The sequence below is a fragment of the Pteronotus mesoamericanus genome, unplaced genomic scaffold (genome assembly GCF_021234165.1).
Source record: "Pteronotus mesoamericanus isolate MK-2021 breed Mesoamerican mustached bat unplaced genomic scaffold, CSHL_Meso_final contig_220, whole genome shotgun sequence".
Classification (NCBI taxonomy): Eukaryota; Metazoa; Chordata; class Mammalia; order Chiroptera; family Mormoopidae; genus Pteronotus; species Pteronotus mesoamericanus.
Window position 1 is genome coordinate 9,189,933 of NW_026555091.1, and position 14,967 is coordinate 9,204,899.

The 14,967-nt window shown below is 68.8% G+C and overlaps 1 protein-coding gene across 1 annotated transcript in view; it reads left to right on the forward strand.

Moving 5' to 3' along the window:
• PKD1L1 (polycystin 1 like 1, transient receptor potential channel interacting) overlaps nucleotides 1–14,967 on the forward strand; it is a 55,226-nt gene that overhangs the window by 14,314 nt on the left and 25,945 nt on the right. Inside the window, exons 15-32 of the mRNA XM_054571315.1 lie at nucleotides 271–391; nucleotides 1,531–1,642; nucleotides 2,280–2,472; nucleotides 3,134–3,190; nucleotides 4,574–4,786; nucleotides 5,653–5,880; nucleotides 7,145–7,255; nucleotides 7,366–7,523; nucleotides 7,932–8,032; nucleotides 8,223–8,415; nucleotides 8,798–8,881; nucleotides 9,774–9,981; nucleotides 10,904–11,010; nucleotides 11,569–11,791; nucleotides 12,500–12,673; nucleotides 13,487–13,606; nucleotides 13,686–13,758; nucleotides 14,202–14,248. Of these exons, the coding sequence (XP_054427290.1) occupies nucleotides 271–391; nucleotides 1,531–1,642; nucleotides 2,280–2,472; nucleotides 3,134–3,190; nucleotides 4,574–4,786; nucleotides 5,653–5,880; nucleotides 7,145–7,255; nucleotides 7,366–7,523; nucleotides 7,932–8,032; nucleotides 8,223–8,415; nucleotides 8,798–8,881; nucleotides 9,774–9,981; nucleotides 10,904–11,010; nucleotides 11,569–11,791; nucleotides 12,500–12,673; nucleotides 13,487–13,606; nucleotides 13,686–13,758; nucleotides 14,202–14,248 (2,523 nt within the window). The remainder of the gene's footprint in view (nucleotides 1–270; nucleotides 392–1,530; nucleotides 1,643–2,279; nucleotides 2,473–3,133; nucleotides 3,191–4,573; nucleotides 4,787–5,652; nucleotides 5,881–7,144; nucleotides 7,256–7,365; nucleotides 7,524–7,931; nucleotides 8,033–8,222; nucleotides 8,416–8,797; nucleotides 8,882–9,773; nucleotides 9,982–10,903; nucleotides 11,011–11,568; nucleotides 11,792–12,499; nucleotides 12,674–13,486; nucleotides 13,607–13,685; nucleotides 13,759–14,201; nucleotides 14,249–14,967) is intronic.

Sequence of the window (14,967 nt, forward strand, 5' to 3'; positions counted from 1 at the left end):
ACGTGGAGGGGCAGCCTCGAGCGCCGCGCGTCTGTGGCTGTCGGGAGGCCCCAGGCCAGGAGGGCACACCCCCCCCCACCCCGGGCGACAGGCGCAGCCTGGGGGGCGGCCCCTGGGCCCCGTGGACCAGGGGGCCCTGGAGGCAGGAGGTCGCATCTGCTTGTGCGATGGGGACGCTGGTCACAGCCGCCCACGCCTCTGTGGGAGGAAGTGGGTGTTGTCGTCGGTCTGTTCACCGGCGCTTTCTTTGCTCCCTGGAACGGGCGGCAGGACTTCCACTACGAGTTTAGCTACCGGGTGGGCAACGCCTCCCAGCGCACCCTGTACCGTGGGACCGACGCCCAGCACTACTTCGCGCTGCCTGCGGGGGAGCCCGGGGACAACTACCAGGGTGAGTCACCCGGTGACCGGGGCGTGGGCTGCATTTGCTTCCAGTCCTGAACCTTTCCCCTGGTTTCCCAAAATTAAAGAGACAACACCCGTACTTACCCACCTGCGTAAGCGGAATGCTTTTCCGTGCTGGTCGGTCAACTGCCACCTCTTGAGCAGAAAGGACGCGTCGAGCAAGTGCGTTTTGGAACCCGAGCCCCCTGTCAACGAGAAAGTGCCAGGAGCTCTCGGCCTCTGTGAATCAGGCACCCGCGACGCGGCCGACCCTTGTTTACTCATGGAGCGCGTGGTCCCTGGCCAAGCCGGCGTTTGCAGGGGGAGCCGTGTCCTGGTCTCCCGCGGCGGGGAGCCTGTGGGGCAGGGTGCAGGGCTGGGGCCGGCTGTCCTCGGACCCCCGGCCCCGTCCGCCCTCCGGCTGAGGCCCTCCCCGGGACCCGCTTCCCCTTGGACGTTGGACGCAGAGCCAAACAGGAGGACGTTGGGGTGGACCCGGCTCCGCCTCACCTGCAGGCCCCCCACAGCCTGGGCCTGTCGCAGGGAGGGGTTCCTGAATCCCCAACAGCCACCTCCTGCCGCGCCCCTGAGTCCTTGCGCCTACTCCCCTTCCCCGGGGGCTTCCCCGGGGCTTCTCTGGCCTCCCGCGGGGCCTGTGTGCTCCTGGACCTCTCGGGGCTGGTTCTAGCGGAGCTGCGGCCCTGGACGCCGCGTCCCCTGCTCTGGGCCTCCCGGTCCCTGTTTACCCGTCTTACACGCGTCGCCTTTCTGCCATGACAGACTCGGGAGCCGGCAGGGGTCCTGCGGGGGCGTCTCAGTGCTGTGGGCGCGCGACGCAGGGCGGGCGGTAGTGGGCAAGCGGAGAACCCGCTCCCTGGCCCGCGCATGGCGGTCACCTGCCCTCCACGGGGACGCAGGGGCCCGCTGGCCCCCTCCCCCTCCCCCTCCCCCTCCCCCTCCCCCTCCCCCTCCCCCTCCCCCTCCCCCTCTGCTGTTCTGTTTCTTGCGGGGAGCGGCCACCGCCCAGGCATGCGGACGGGCCAGCAGGGGCTGGGACCACCCTGCAGGCCTGTCCCTCTGGCCGTCGGCACCTGCAGAAGCACCTGCCGACGGCCCTCGGACCCTCCGCTACCGTGTCCTTTCCAGTCCTGGTGTCCACGGTGATCACCGACGGCGAAGGCTCCCGGACGCTGCCCTGCGCCACCGCCGTGACCGTGCTGCCCCGTCGCCATGGGGACCGCTGCCCCGGCGAGGACGTGTGAGCGAGCCTCGCCTGCCCCCCCGCCCCCGTCGCGGCCCCCCTGCAGAGTGCGCAGCGGCTCCTGGCCTGCGCCCAGTCCCCCGCGTCTGCCCAGCTTCGTGCTCTGCTCTGGGCCTGGCACGCGGGCTCCCTCCCTGAAGCAGCGCCCGGTCTCCTGGGGCGTCCCCCCACCCAACCCTGCACACGGCGCAGGTCGCCGGTCGCCCACCGCAGGTGCACACGTCCTTGGGTTTCTGCACACGTGCAGAGCGGTGATTCTAGTTAGGAGCATTTTCACCGTCCCCCAAAACCGCCTTCTCGTGGGCAGTCACGTCCCTGCCCCTGTCCCGCTCCCTGTCCCGAGTGGCAGCGCGGCCCCTGTCCCGCTCTGCGCTGCCTCCCTTTGCAGGCTTGCTCCTGCGTCGCTCTGCTGGCTCCTCGTGCCAGTTCGGCGCTGATGTAGGTGCTTACAGAGTCGACATTGTGGCTCTTCGGGTCCTTCTGGAGTCCCCTGCCCCGCCCAGCTCCTCTGCGAGCCCCTCTCTCTGCCCCGCCCCCGCCAAGGAGCGTCTGTAACGGAGGTCCCCCCTCCATGGCCGGCGGGTGCGCGCTGCCGTGTGTCAGAGCAGCCCCGTGGCCCATCTGTTTCCCGCAGGTACGATTCCAGCCTGAAAAGCCTGTCTGCCCTCCGGCTGACGGGGCGCCCTGCGGACATCCGGAACTACGTCTCCATGACGGCCAGGGCCCTGCGTCGCTGGGCGAGGGACGGGGGTCCCTCCTGCGGCCTGTGGTCCCGCATGCAGGACGTGCTCCTTTCTGCGGTGTGCGCTTCAGCGGCCCAGGACCAGGTGCGGCCTGGGCCCGCGTCGGCGCGGCAGCGACCGGCTGGCCAGCTCACACGTGGGCGGCCGCGCTCGGGACGCCCGCTCGGGACACCTCCGTGCCGGGGCTGCCACGTGGCTGTGGCCTCGCCTGCTCCTGGGTCTTACAGACCCGCACAGCTGGCTTCCTAGAGAGAGTGGCAAAGCCACCGTCCCCGCAGATAGGCCCACGTTGCTGTAGGAGGAAGTTAGGTGAACACACCCCGATTTTACCTCGGTGGCAACGTGCAGCAGTTAGGGCTACGACCGGTGCGGCCTCCAAGACCCCGACCTTGCCCACAGCGCGCCGGAGGCCCCTGTCCCCACGCCGTCATAGAGCAGTGACATCCGAGGGCACGCGGGTCGCTGTCTCCCTGGCGCGGGCGCTGGTATCACCCTGCTCCCCATCGTTCCCTCTCACCCTCGCTGGGGCCCCCCCGGGGATGGCCGCCTGGTCCCCGATATGTGTCCCCTCCCGAAGGGGCTGGGGTGCCTCACAAGCAGGAAACTGGGACAGGCGGGTGGTCCCCCCGAACGCCGCAGGCGCCCCTCAGCCCCTGAACCCAGGAGTGGGGCGTTGGCCCACGCGAGCGGAGCCGCGGCCGGGCTGACCGCCTCCGCCCGGCCCCCGCCCCCTTGTCCTGCCCAGGAGGAAGTGGCCGACTCTGTCCTCGTGATGCGCGACCTCCTCCGCCTCCCCAGCAAGGTGAGCCCCTCTTGCCGAGAGCCCCCCCTGCTTTCTGTCTCATGACGAGGACCTCAGTCAGTTCCAAAGACGGAGCTGCGCCAAGTAGTCGGGGCCCTTGGATCAGAAGCAGGACTTCCTCTAAGAATGAGGTTGCGCGGCCACCCCGAGGCCACCGCTGACCCCTTTCCTGACGCCGCAGCCTGAAACCGGCCGTGCACTTCGGGTCAGATGAAAGGTTATTCTTTCCCTTCTGCGTCTCTGTGGATGACAAGGTGCCTCGTCACCATCTGGGACGATTCGCAGTGTTTCTGTGTATTGCCCAACTAGTTTTATTGCTGGGAACAGCGTTTCATTTTAGGAAGATTCCTGAGCCAGGTGCCGTTCAACCCAGCGCGGCCGGCGGAGAGAACCTCTGTGCCCTCCCGCAATGGGCGCGTGCCAGCAGCTAAGGGGCGCGCGGGGGCCCCGTGCTGACCCTCGGCATGCACGCGGGGGCTCCGGCCGCTGGCCGCCAGGCGCCGCGCACGGTCTGGGCCCTTGAAGCCCGAGCCGGGGGGTCACGGCCGGGCTTGCCGGCTGTCCCCGGCCTGCGGGCACGTGCCTGGAAGAGCCTTGTCCGTCCGCAGCACCTCCCGCTGTCTGTGAACAGAGCGGTGCCTGAGACTTGCGGCTCAGCCCTCCGGTAGCCGAGGGGCTGTCCCCTGCTGTCCCGTGGGCTCAGAAATGTCCACGGGGAGGGGTCAGGAAAAGGGAAGGGCTTTCACTGGCAAAGTTAATGAAGGCATTGCAGGGGCCTCGTTGTACCAGGCAACAGCCGCAGTTATTTGGCAGCAGGAACGGGGACCATGTGGCTGGAAGACAGGATGGCCATGGAGGGAGAGAAGGTTCTAGAAGGAGGGGGGGCCCCTTCGGGAAGGGACGTGTGAGGTGGTGGATGGGGTTCAAAGCAAGTAGCCTCTTGGCATCAAGGGCTGTGAGAGACCGTTCTTTTCCTGTGAGTGAGGAAGGGCTTCCTGGTTGAGAGCACGCCCGACACGCCCCCCTCCCCCCGGCCGCCTTCTCAGGGAGGCGGACGTCCTGGCCGCGGGCCCCCGAGAACGGGCTCCAGGCCAGCGCTGGACGTCAGCCCACGGCGGCCACCTGCACGAGTCACAGTTCGCCCTCCGAGAGTCAGCTTCCTGGCCCGTGAAAGGACCAAGAGGACGAGAATGTCCCGGCCACTTGTCGAAACCAGACTCGTTTGGCAGAGGCACTTGTTCTTGTCACTTCGCGGGTCAGGATGCTGACGACCAGGAGCCGACCGTCGCTTCTGCAGTCGGTGCCGGCCGGGCCGGGCGCTTGCGCAGAACTGTCGCCCAACGCCGGCGACGCAGCAGCGCCTCATTCTGTGTTTCCACGCAGCTAAGCTCCGCCAGCGCCGCCCTCATCCTCGGCTACACGCGGGCGCTCCTGGCTCCCGGCCAGCCCTCCGCGGGTGTCCTGGTGGACGTGGGGCAGGTCCGGGAGCTGGTCCTGCTGGTGTCTGCGGTCCTGGAGGGCGCTGGCCACCATCCCCAGGGGGACGCGGCCCTCCTGCTCGAGGAAGGCATTCGGGTCATCTCGGACGTGCTGCTGGTACGTTGTCCCCCCAGCCGTGACAGCCCCTCCCTCCCCCGCCCCCCAGCCCGGTCCTGTGCAGCCACCGCGTCCCGAAACCCCAGCTGCGGGGGCTTCCGAGGAATGATGTCGGCGTGTTTGTGGTGCTGGGTGGCAGTGTGACGTTGGAAAGTTGTCCCTTGCTGTGTCCTGTGGGAGTGTTCCTGGTGACCGTGGCTGCTGCCTGGTCGCGTGGGCCCTGCCCAGCTTCCCTGGGGGGCGTCGGCCCGGAGCACGGTGTGGGTGCTCCCTGTCCCCCAGGACTGCGGGAGCCACGCGGACGGCCGCCGCCACCTGTGGGAGTGAGAGGCGGCCCTGCATGCAGAGCGGTTTCCACAGCCATGACCTTGGGGAATTGTCTCGGGGATGCGTTGGGCTCCTTCCAGAAGCTCCCGTGTCTCCTTGGTTCCCCGGTGTCCTCCACCCGCCAGACCTGCGGGTCGTCTCCCGGATACGGGGTGTGATGCCAGCAAACTAGAAAGCAAGCAGGCGCTCAGTCTGGGGTCCGTGGCCGCGGCCGACACGTTCACGCGCACAAGCCGCACACTGGGCACCCTTGCTCCGTGTCCCGTGTCCCGTGTCCCGTGTCCCCGACTCCCAGTCCCCGGCTGCCGGCTGCCGGCTCCCGGCTCCCGGCTCCCTCCAGCTGGGCCAGGCACCCCAGGAAGCGGGGTAGTTGTCACCAAGTGAATGAGATGCCCCAGGGAGGTGCTCCCCAACAGAAGCAAGTGGCCGGTGTCGCTGTCCCCCGGTAGAGCATCCCTGGGCCCCTGCCATTTCTGCCCCCACCCCGGGCCGCCCAGACAGCGGGCCATACATGTCAGCGCCGGTCCCTGCCGTTCTAGGGCTGCTTGTTGGCGGGCTGCGAGCGCCAGCTCCACGTGAGCGCCGGGCAGATGGCATTCCACGCGCAGCTGCATCGTGGCCCCGGGCGCTCCGTGCAGAGCCTGGGCCCCGCCCGGGTGCTGCTACCTGCGGACCTGGCTGGGCGAGGGGCGCCGAGCCCCTGCTACGTCAGCCAGCTCACGCTCTTCTGGGGGCGCCCCGCCCCGTGGGGACGCGCGCCTGGCCAGGTACAGCCCGCAGCGGCCGCCTCCTGCACGCAGCGATGGTGTGGGGGCGAAGACGGCGGGGACGCCGCGGCCCGTGTTCCCCTGGTGTCTGCCCCGGGGGCTGCTGCCTGGGCCCAGGACACAGGCTCCCTCAGGGTGTCCTGTGGGGTCGCGATGACCCACAGTCAGAGCCAGAGGCCGGTGCGGGTCTGAGTGTGTGTCCCAGCGAGAGTGGCCGCAGGGTCCCCAGGGGTTGGGGACAGGAGGGAACCAGCGTCGGCGGGCGTGTGGCAGCGGCCACACCGGACGGGTGGTGCCAGAGCCCCACGGCTCTGTGAGCGTGGGCTTCCCTTCTGCTTGTGTCCAGGGAGCCACATGCACGGCCCCGGGGGGGCGGGGGGCGGGGCAGAGCGCCCGCACCCCAGTGTTTTGTGTCCCAGACCCGCTCACGTGCCCTCCGACACGTCTCTGAGGGATGAGCATGCAAATGGGTGGCAAACTCATTATTCTGTTCGAAAGCATTCACACCCTCTTCTCAGGGAAACAGGCCTGGCCACGCGGCCCGTGAAAATAATTCCAGCCAACAAGTGAAAGAGACTTAGAAAGCAAAGTTGCAAGGGCGGCTCTGTAAAGACTCGCCTCTGTGGAGGCCTCTGGGCTCCGGGGGCAGCTTGTCCCAGGCGCCCGGGGCTCCCAAAGCCCGACCCGTCGCCCCTGCTCAGGGACCTGCCCCGGGGAAACGAGAGCAAGGCTTGCTTCACAGCCAAAGGCTTGGTGTGTGCGTTCAAAGCAACACGCGTTCTCATAGCCTGGAGAGAAATGTACCTGAGCCTCCGGCAGACAGATGAGTCCACTTGTCCCTTAAAGAATCAGGAGAATCCCTCCGTTGCCAATTAAACCATGTCTGTCAGGGGTCCTAGAGATTTCGGAAGATTTCATGCAAAAAGTAGAGCCTTTATCCCCTGCCTAGCGTGTCCCCAACACCCAGGAACATTTCTGATGTAACTCCCAATGGAGTTCCTGGCCCATCCACGCTCGGGGGGGCACCTCCGCTGGCCGCGCTCGGCACGCGTGGCTTTTCCCTGGCACGTGGATCAACTCCAGGGGTGATTAACTGAAGTGGGAGCAGCAGAAACGCAGCCCCTCTCACCCCGGCCCGGGCCCTGCTGGTCCAGCCGATGAGCCCGACTTTGCCTGAGCCCCGCCCCCGCCAGGCCCGCAGCGTGAGGGGTGGCAGCGACGGAGCGGCTGCCGCCACCGCCTGAGGTGCGCACTGTGTCCCCAGGTGGGCGCGGTGCTCGCCCTGTCCTTGCACCGCTGGCCCAGCGGGGGCCCCCTCTCCGTGCAGGGGCTGAGGACGCCCGTGACCGTGGAGTTCGGGGAAGACGATGGCCCGGTAAGGACAGCCCTGCCCGGTCCCCTCAGCCGCGCTGCGGCTGCTCCGGTGACGTGGGACGTCTTGTCTTTTCCGAGGGCAAACCCGGCTTGTCTCCCGTGTGCTGGCAGGGCCACGGCGGCGGGGACCCAGCGTTCGTGTTGCTTCGGGAGGCCGTGAACGTGCACCGCTTCGCGGGGCTCTCGGCGGCCCCCGGGGAGTCCCTGCAGATCCGCATCGCGTTCTCCCCGCCCGCCGCCAGGGCCTTCCCGGTCGCGGTGCTGGTGAGGTGCGCGGGCGATGCTGCGGCCGGGACGGGGCTGGAGTGAGAGGCCGGCCGGGTGAGGAGACCCGGTGGCCGTGCCTCGGAGACGGGCGCCTGCCCCTGTTTCCGGGACTGTCAGGCGGGGCTGGCGTCGGGCCTGGGGGTCTACGTCTCAGTGCGCACCTGGGCTGGGACCCCTCGGAATTTGTCGTCTTAAGGGAAAAAACTTCCAGGCGATGAAATTAGGGAACGTGGCAAACGCACTGTCAGTGACGCTGTGTTTCTGAGACTTGGGAAGTGGCCCCCCACCCCGATGACAGTGACGTCACACACGGCCACTAAGTCACTGGGTACCAGCTCACAAAACTGTGCGGCTGCCTTTGGGAGGAGAAGCCAAACGTGACCAGACGCCGCGGCTTCCTCTGCCCCCAGGTTCTCCGAGAGGCCGACGCCTTCGGATTTTCTGCTGAAGCGGACGCACACCTGGGAGGGGCTCACGGCACACGTTTCCGTGCCGGCCGCCTCACTGCGAGGTCGGTGGGCAAGCCGCCCCTCGCCCTCGGCTCTGTCCCCGGACCGGGCCCCGCTGTGGCACGCACGTGCGTCGTGGGCTGTGCCGTGCTCGGCCCCTCCCCACTGCCCGCCGCTCCGTCCACCTTGGGTCCGGGCTGGGCCTTCGGCAACCTTCAGGTTGTGACTCTGGGTGTACCCGTTCTCTTTCAGGCCGCACCTGGGGGTACCTGTCCTTGCTGGACGCGGACTATGACAGGGACCCTCCCAACAAGTACTTGGCCAAGGCTGTGAGGTACGGCCTGCGTGTCCAGGGCATCCGCTGCCTGCTCTGGGACGCGAGGCGGCAGGCAGCCAGGAGCCTCTCCCCACAGCCAGGAGCTTCGCCGGGAAAAGTGAGCTGCAGGTGCGGACACAGGGCTCGGGAGAATGGGGTGCTGGCGGCCGCGGCTCCTCTCGCGTGCGGCCCCGCCCCAGGCCCCTGTGAACACCTGGCCATGTGTGCGCGCCCCCTGCTGTGCCTGCCCCCGCCTGCCCCCGCCTGCCCCCGCCTGCCCCCGCCTGCCCCCGCCTGCCCCCGCCTGCCCCCGCCTGCCCCCGCCTGTCCAGGGGAGCAGGGTCGGGTGATTCACGTCCCTCTGCGCCTCCCTGACTCGTGGGGCCGCACACAGCGCGTGCGTGACCCACAGACGACTAAGTGGAGAATGGCAGAGCCACGTGGCTCAGCCCTGTGCTCCGTGGCTGGTGCAGGCCTTGACTCCACCCGGCTCCCCCGCCCCTCCCCACAGCTATGACCGCCCTGCCGCCTTCTCTGTCGCAAGAAGGGACCTGAATGTCACCTTTGAGACGGGTGACGTCTCCGAGCTGCGCAGGTGAGTCCCACTTCCTCACCAGGACACGCTGTGCCCGCGCCTCCCAGCGCCTCCCAGCGCTCAGGCCGCCCCCGGGGGAGCCGTCAGCTGTTCGGTCCCTGGTCCCGTGACCGCTTTGCTTTTCGAATATGCACGCTGGTAGGTAGCTGTCCCTCGGTGTCACCAAGTGAGCCACATCCTCCTGTCTGTCTCTCACCCGCGGTGGCGGGGGCGCGGCCACACGGGGGTCACTGTGGCCCAGCTCGAGGCCCATGCGGACAAGGCCGGCTGCGACCGACGGGGTGGGTCCGCGTCCGCGTGGCAGCGCTGCCCCGCCCGTGGGGCCTGCTCCCTCTCGGTGTCCTCAGAAGCGCCCCGTCTCAGGTGACACACCTAAGCGCCCTGCTCTGCAGCCGCTGTGCGGCTAGGACAGGTGTGCCTAGCCCCGAGGAGGGGACGCGGAGCGGGGGCGCGAGCTGCAGGCGCTTGTCTGCCTCCTCCATCGCCCACCGGCGGTGCCCGTGGCTCTGCCCAGGGCACGTCGGCAGGGAGCTTCCCCGCCCGGCGTGCTGGCTGTGACCATTCCCCATGACGGTCATGTCGTAGGGACGCCACCTTGACGGCGAGTCGGCCGTCAGGAGTTGTTTCTTCACAGACCAGTAGTGGGTCTCGTAGTCGGTGATCAGTCACGGATGCCGCCAATGCCGGGGGTGGGGGCCGCCCGGGGTCCAGGGACTGCGACTCGGGGCGGCCGGTACACCGCCGGGGTGGGGGGACCCCCTGTAGGCGCGGCAGCCTTTGTGTGCACGGGTTTGCTCTGCGTGCGTGTGTGCGCCTGCGTGGGGGCATGGCCGACCCCGGCTGCACACGTGTGCCCTGATGGACCCTCTCTGTTTCTCTCCTTCGTTTGCAGACGCCCGGAAAACCTGCTTCCCAGTCTTGTGGTGGTGGTGTTTACAGCTCTCTACACGCTTTTGCTTATTAAAAGCAAACGCATGGATCGTCGTGAACGAGAGAAAACTGGTTACATTTTCCTACAAGAGAACATCCCTCCCGGCCACCAGCCGTACGCCGTGGTCGTGGACACAGGCTTCCGGGCTCCAGCCCGCTTCACCGCAAAGGTGACTGGGCGCCCGGGAGACGCAGGCGGGGCGAGGACCCACGGCTCGGCAGTTCAGCGGTCGGTCTGTCCCTGTCACCCGGCACTGCTGGCCCCACCTTCCTCCTGGGAGGGCGCGCCCGCCTGCCCCCAGCTGCCTCAGGCCCCCCCCCCCCCCCCCCCCCCGGCTCACTGAGACTTTGAGAACCAGGTTGTGCTCCCCTGGTTAGTGTGGACCCGTCCCCTGTCACCCGCCACCCACTGGGAGACCTTGGGAGAAAGCACGAGAACGGCCCACACCGACTTTGGGGACAGGCAGGGACAGGCGTGGGGGCCGTGGCTTTCCAGGGGGAAAACGGCGACATTAAGTCTCTGCCACACCTTGTGTCCGAAAGGGAGCCCCTGAACCCGAGAGCGAAGGGTGGAAACCACTTAGAAATCCCTCAAAGGGAGCGCACGCTGGGCAATGGGGGAGCGTGGAAAAGAGCGAAGGCTTAACTGAAAGTTTGGCGGCTCGCGCTGTGTCAGAATTGCACGTTTCTGTGCTGCCAAAAGCCCGGCGCAGAGGCAAGGCCTGTCTGCGGCGCCCCTTGCCCGCCCAGTCCCCCCGTGCCCCCAGGCCCCGGGGCTGAGGGAGGAGGCGGCGCCCCCTCGTGAGGCGGGCACCGCCCCAGTGAATCAAGGGGGCGCCCAGCCTTTCCTGGCCTGCACTGGCAGGACTCCCCCCGGCAGCCCCGGGGGCCCGTGGGGCGGGGGAGGCGCTGGTACCAGGATGGGGGTGGGGGAGCAGGGGACCGGGGGGGGGCAGGGGGAGCAGCGACCGGGGCCCCACCCCCCCCCCACCCCCACCCCCACCCCCACCCCCACCCCGCACCCCGCACCCCGCACCCGGTGGGGTCGCGGGTCCAGCGCTTGGCCTCTCACCCCCGCGTCTCCGTGTCGAGGTTTACGCTGTCGTATACGGTGCCAACGGATGCTCGGGGCCCAGAGAGCTGTACTGCCCAGGGAAGCCCCTCTTCGAGCGGAACTCCAGACACACCTTCATCCTCAGGTACCGCGGCCTTGCTGCCGGTGCCTTCGGGGCACTGGGCCGGGGGTGGGGGGCCTGGCGGCAGCCGCGCCCTCTGGCAGGGACCACAGCTCCACGCGGGAGGTCCACGAAGTGCCACGTGAGGGGCGGGCGGAGGGAGGCGTTCTTTGCACGCTACTAATTCACCCTCAGAGCGGCACCTGCTTAGGGGGTCAGTTTCCGCCCAAACACGGGGGAGCAAGGCGCCGGGCAGTGTGGACACGGGGGCCGGAGGGAGGAGCCGTCCCCAGGAGAAGGCGCACCCGTCCTCTCCTGCAGAGGCTCGCGCTCGGGGTCTGCGGCTGCAGTGTTACCTGCTCGTTGAGGCTGAGGCTTAACAGTGGACAGGCCGCGCCAGGCAGACCCCAGTGGATCAGAGGGACCGGGTGTGGAGACGCTCCAGGGTCACGGCTCCGTGCGGCCGGGCGCCTCTGTCCTGTGACTGGAGGGCCTGCGGGAGTCGCCGCCCGGGCGCCCGTGCGTCCCCCTCTCTGCGCACGGGCCCCAGCCCACGAGGCTGACGGCGCCGTGTGTCCGCAGCACGCCGGCTCCGCTGGGCCCGCTCCGGAGGATCCGCCTCTGGCACGACAGCTGCGGGGCTTCTCCCGCCTGGTATGTCAGCCACGTGATGGTGCGGGAGCTGCGTGCGGGGCCGGCGCGCGGCTGGTTCTTCCCTGCCGAGTGCTGGCTGGCCGCGGGCAGGCGGGACGGCCGCGTGGAGCGGGAGCTGGCCTGCCTGCGCCGCGGCCTCGGCTTCCGGAAGGTAGGTGGCACCGGGACCCCGGGCAGCCACGGGCAGGACGCGGCGCCGGGCTCTGCCTGCCTGGGCCGTGGTCTCCCTGAACTCCCAGAGCGGGGGTTCGCGTGCCCCCAGTTCATGTCGGGCGCTGCGCAGCAGTGGCTGGGTCGGCCCTGTCCCCGTCTCTGTTGGCTCTCGTCCCGTGAAACGCATGCCCTGGGATTGTCACTCTGTGTTTTCGAATGCGACGCTGAGCACCAGCCGTTCTGTGGGTTGGGCTTCTGGGCTCAGCGCATGATGTGTGGCAGCCGCTGCAGGGCGACGGAGGACACCAAGGTGGGGGCCCTCCCGGCTCTCGGGGGGCTCAAAGCCCTGTGAAGTTTAGCTGTGCTGGGGAAAGGGCTGAGCACAGGGGCGCTCGAGTCTCTCGGGTCCCCAAGCAGAGACCTGATCGCTTCTGCCAGGTGAGGGTCTGTAGGCAGAGGCTCTAGAGAGAAGGGCGTGAAGATACTTGGGGGCGAGCCAGGCGAGTCGGGGGACAGGCGCCCCAAAGCTCCAGGGCCCGTGGGTGGTGGGGCTGGGCGCGGCCGGAGTGCGGGGAGCGTGGCAGGCCGAGGGGCTGCAGACACGCTGAGGCCGAAGCAGCTCCAGACGGGCTCTGCGCTCAGAGTCGCCAGTGGTCGGCCGGGGCCGCGCGGGCTGGATGCCAGTGTCTCCTGCGGTCCGTTCCAGCTCCTGCACTCCACGTTCACGGAGCTCCTGGAGGACCACCACGCGTGGGCCTCCGTGCACAGCCGGCCGGCTGCCCGGGGCCTCCCGCACACGCCGCGCCTCAGCGTGGCCTTCGCCCTGCTCTGCGCCTACGCCTGCCTTGCGGCCCTGGTCACTGCCGCAGGGCACGAGCAGGTGGGACATGGTCCCCCGAAGGGGCGTCCGAGCCCCAGGCCTGCAGCGCGACACCCTCACCGGGGAGTTAGCGGGAGTCACGGTGCTGGGAGGGGGTGACAGCAGAGGAAGGGGCCGGCGGTGACACGGGCCTTGCAGGGGCTGGGGGTCCACAGGGCGGCCGGCGCTGCCTCTGCTGACCGACGCCATGCGGGCGCCTTGTGCCGCCACCAAGCCTGGCCCTCCCGGGGGCGGGGGGCGGGGGGCGGCCTGGGTGTCGTGTGGGATGCTGCTGACTTCTTCTAAGGTTGGTGATCAGTTCAAATTTTAAAATCCTCTGATGGAAGCAACAGCGCAGCTCCGATGGCCCCACTCGGCTGGGGGACGCCGGTTTGCAATGGGTGCTCGGGTCTAGCTGTCCCCGCGAGGCAGAGACGGGCCCCAAGTCAGGGCATGCAGCCGGGGCGGAGGCCCTGCCGCTCTTCTGAGGTCGACCAGTTGTCTGATCTCCTCTCTGTTTCTCTGTGGACTGGGGACCCTTGGGGACAGTAATGGCCCCTCGTCAGATCGTAGCAAGGATCAAAGCGGCTTTGTATGCTGCGGGCCTGGCATCCAACAGGCGCTCAGCAAATGTCTGTTCAGTCTAAAAGGGCTTGTCCCAGTGAGAAGCAGGAGGATTTCTGTGACTCTCCTTTCATTCCCGTGTGGGAGCTCTGAGATGCGGGGGAACCACAGCGTGTGCCCCGACGTGAGCCGCCCGTGTGGTGACAGGTGGCTGCGGGCTCCGAGCCACGCTGCCTTCGGGTGACGTGCCTGTTGCTGTTGCCACCACAGCTCCCGCCGGGCGCCGGCCCCGCCGGTGTTCCTCTCGGGCTCTTCGGGACGGGTTTCCTCTGCACCCTGCTGGCTTCTCCAGGAGCTCAGCTCTTGTCACTGCTCTTCAGGCTCAGCCAGGTACCCGGGTCCCGCCTGCATGGCCCTGTCCCGGGCAGGAGCCGGGGACTCCGCCCTGAGCCGTGTCCTCGCCCCGCAGGACGCCCGCGGGCCCGGCCGGGCGCGGCTGCACCGGCCCCTGAGAGCAGCACCGGCCGACGACGCAGCCCCAGGTGAGCCGGCGCCTCCAGGGCCGGAGAGGTGGCTTTTGTCAGCTTGGGAATCGCAGCGACGGGAAAGCGGCCACGTCTGAACGGGAGGGTCAGACGCCGTCCCGTCGTGCCGACCCCGTGTGGCCAGTCCTTGGGGTGGGGGCTGGGCCTCCTGCCTCCCGTGTGCTCTGGGTTCCTCGTTCACCTCGGGGGCTGTGCAGTGGAGCCTGGGGACGCACGCCGTTCACCACAAGGGATGTTCAGCTTCATCTCCTGTGTCTACAAGGCATTGAAGGGTGTCCGGGTCCCGCCAGGGTGGCAGCATCCTCGCTGCATGTCCCGTGTCCCAGGAAGGCCCGTGCACCGCTGTTGAGGGACGAGGGGGGAGCATTTCGTGAGGAGAGGGCCCTCCCTGGAGCCCCGCCCCCGCTGCAGTGTTATAAGGCCGACCTTTCTCCACTCAGGCCCTGACTCCCAGCGGAGGGCGCCAGAGGCCCGGATGCTGCGCAAGGTAAACACAGGCCGACAGCGAGTCCTGAGAATCTGACAGTGAGGGCTCCCGGCTCCCGGCTCCCGGCTCCCGGCTCCCGGCTTGGCGGCGGCCTGGTCCCCAGTGTGGGACGGAGACGGGGATCCCACCTTGCGGGTCCTGTGGACCCAGAGAGCCGCCTCCCGGGACACAGGCCATGGGGAAAGCTCTCCGGGGATCTCAGCGGAAGGGAGCAGCGGGCAGAGGGCGGAAAGCCACGGCCTGGGCCTGGGCCTGGGCAGCCACCCTCTGGGCCACACGCTGTGTGGATGGGGGAGGCGTTCTAGTGGCTGGGCCCAGGGCCAGGGCAGGGGCGGCAGGTCGCGCAGGAGAGCGCTGGGAAGCAGAGGGCACGAGGGGACAGGAGATGCCACCCGTGCTGGTCGCTCAGGCCTCAGTCACGCCTGAGCTTCAGTCTGTCTCCTGTCCTGGAGGCACGTCAGACGCACGTGGTTCCTGAGCTTCCTGGTCTCCACCTCCCTGGTCAGAGCCCCCTCCTGAGTGTGGTGCGCCTCCAGGCCCACGCCGCCCACGCCGCCCACGCCGCCCACGCCGCCCATGCCGCCCACGCCCACGGCCCTGCCCCAGGCTGTCCTGCCCCCACACCTGGGCCCCGCCCCGCCCCGCCCCGCCCCGCCCCGCCCCGCCCCGCCCCGCCCCGCCCCCTGCTCTGGGTCAGAGGACCCTCTGTCCGGCAGCTG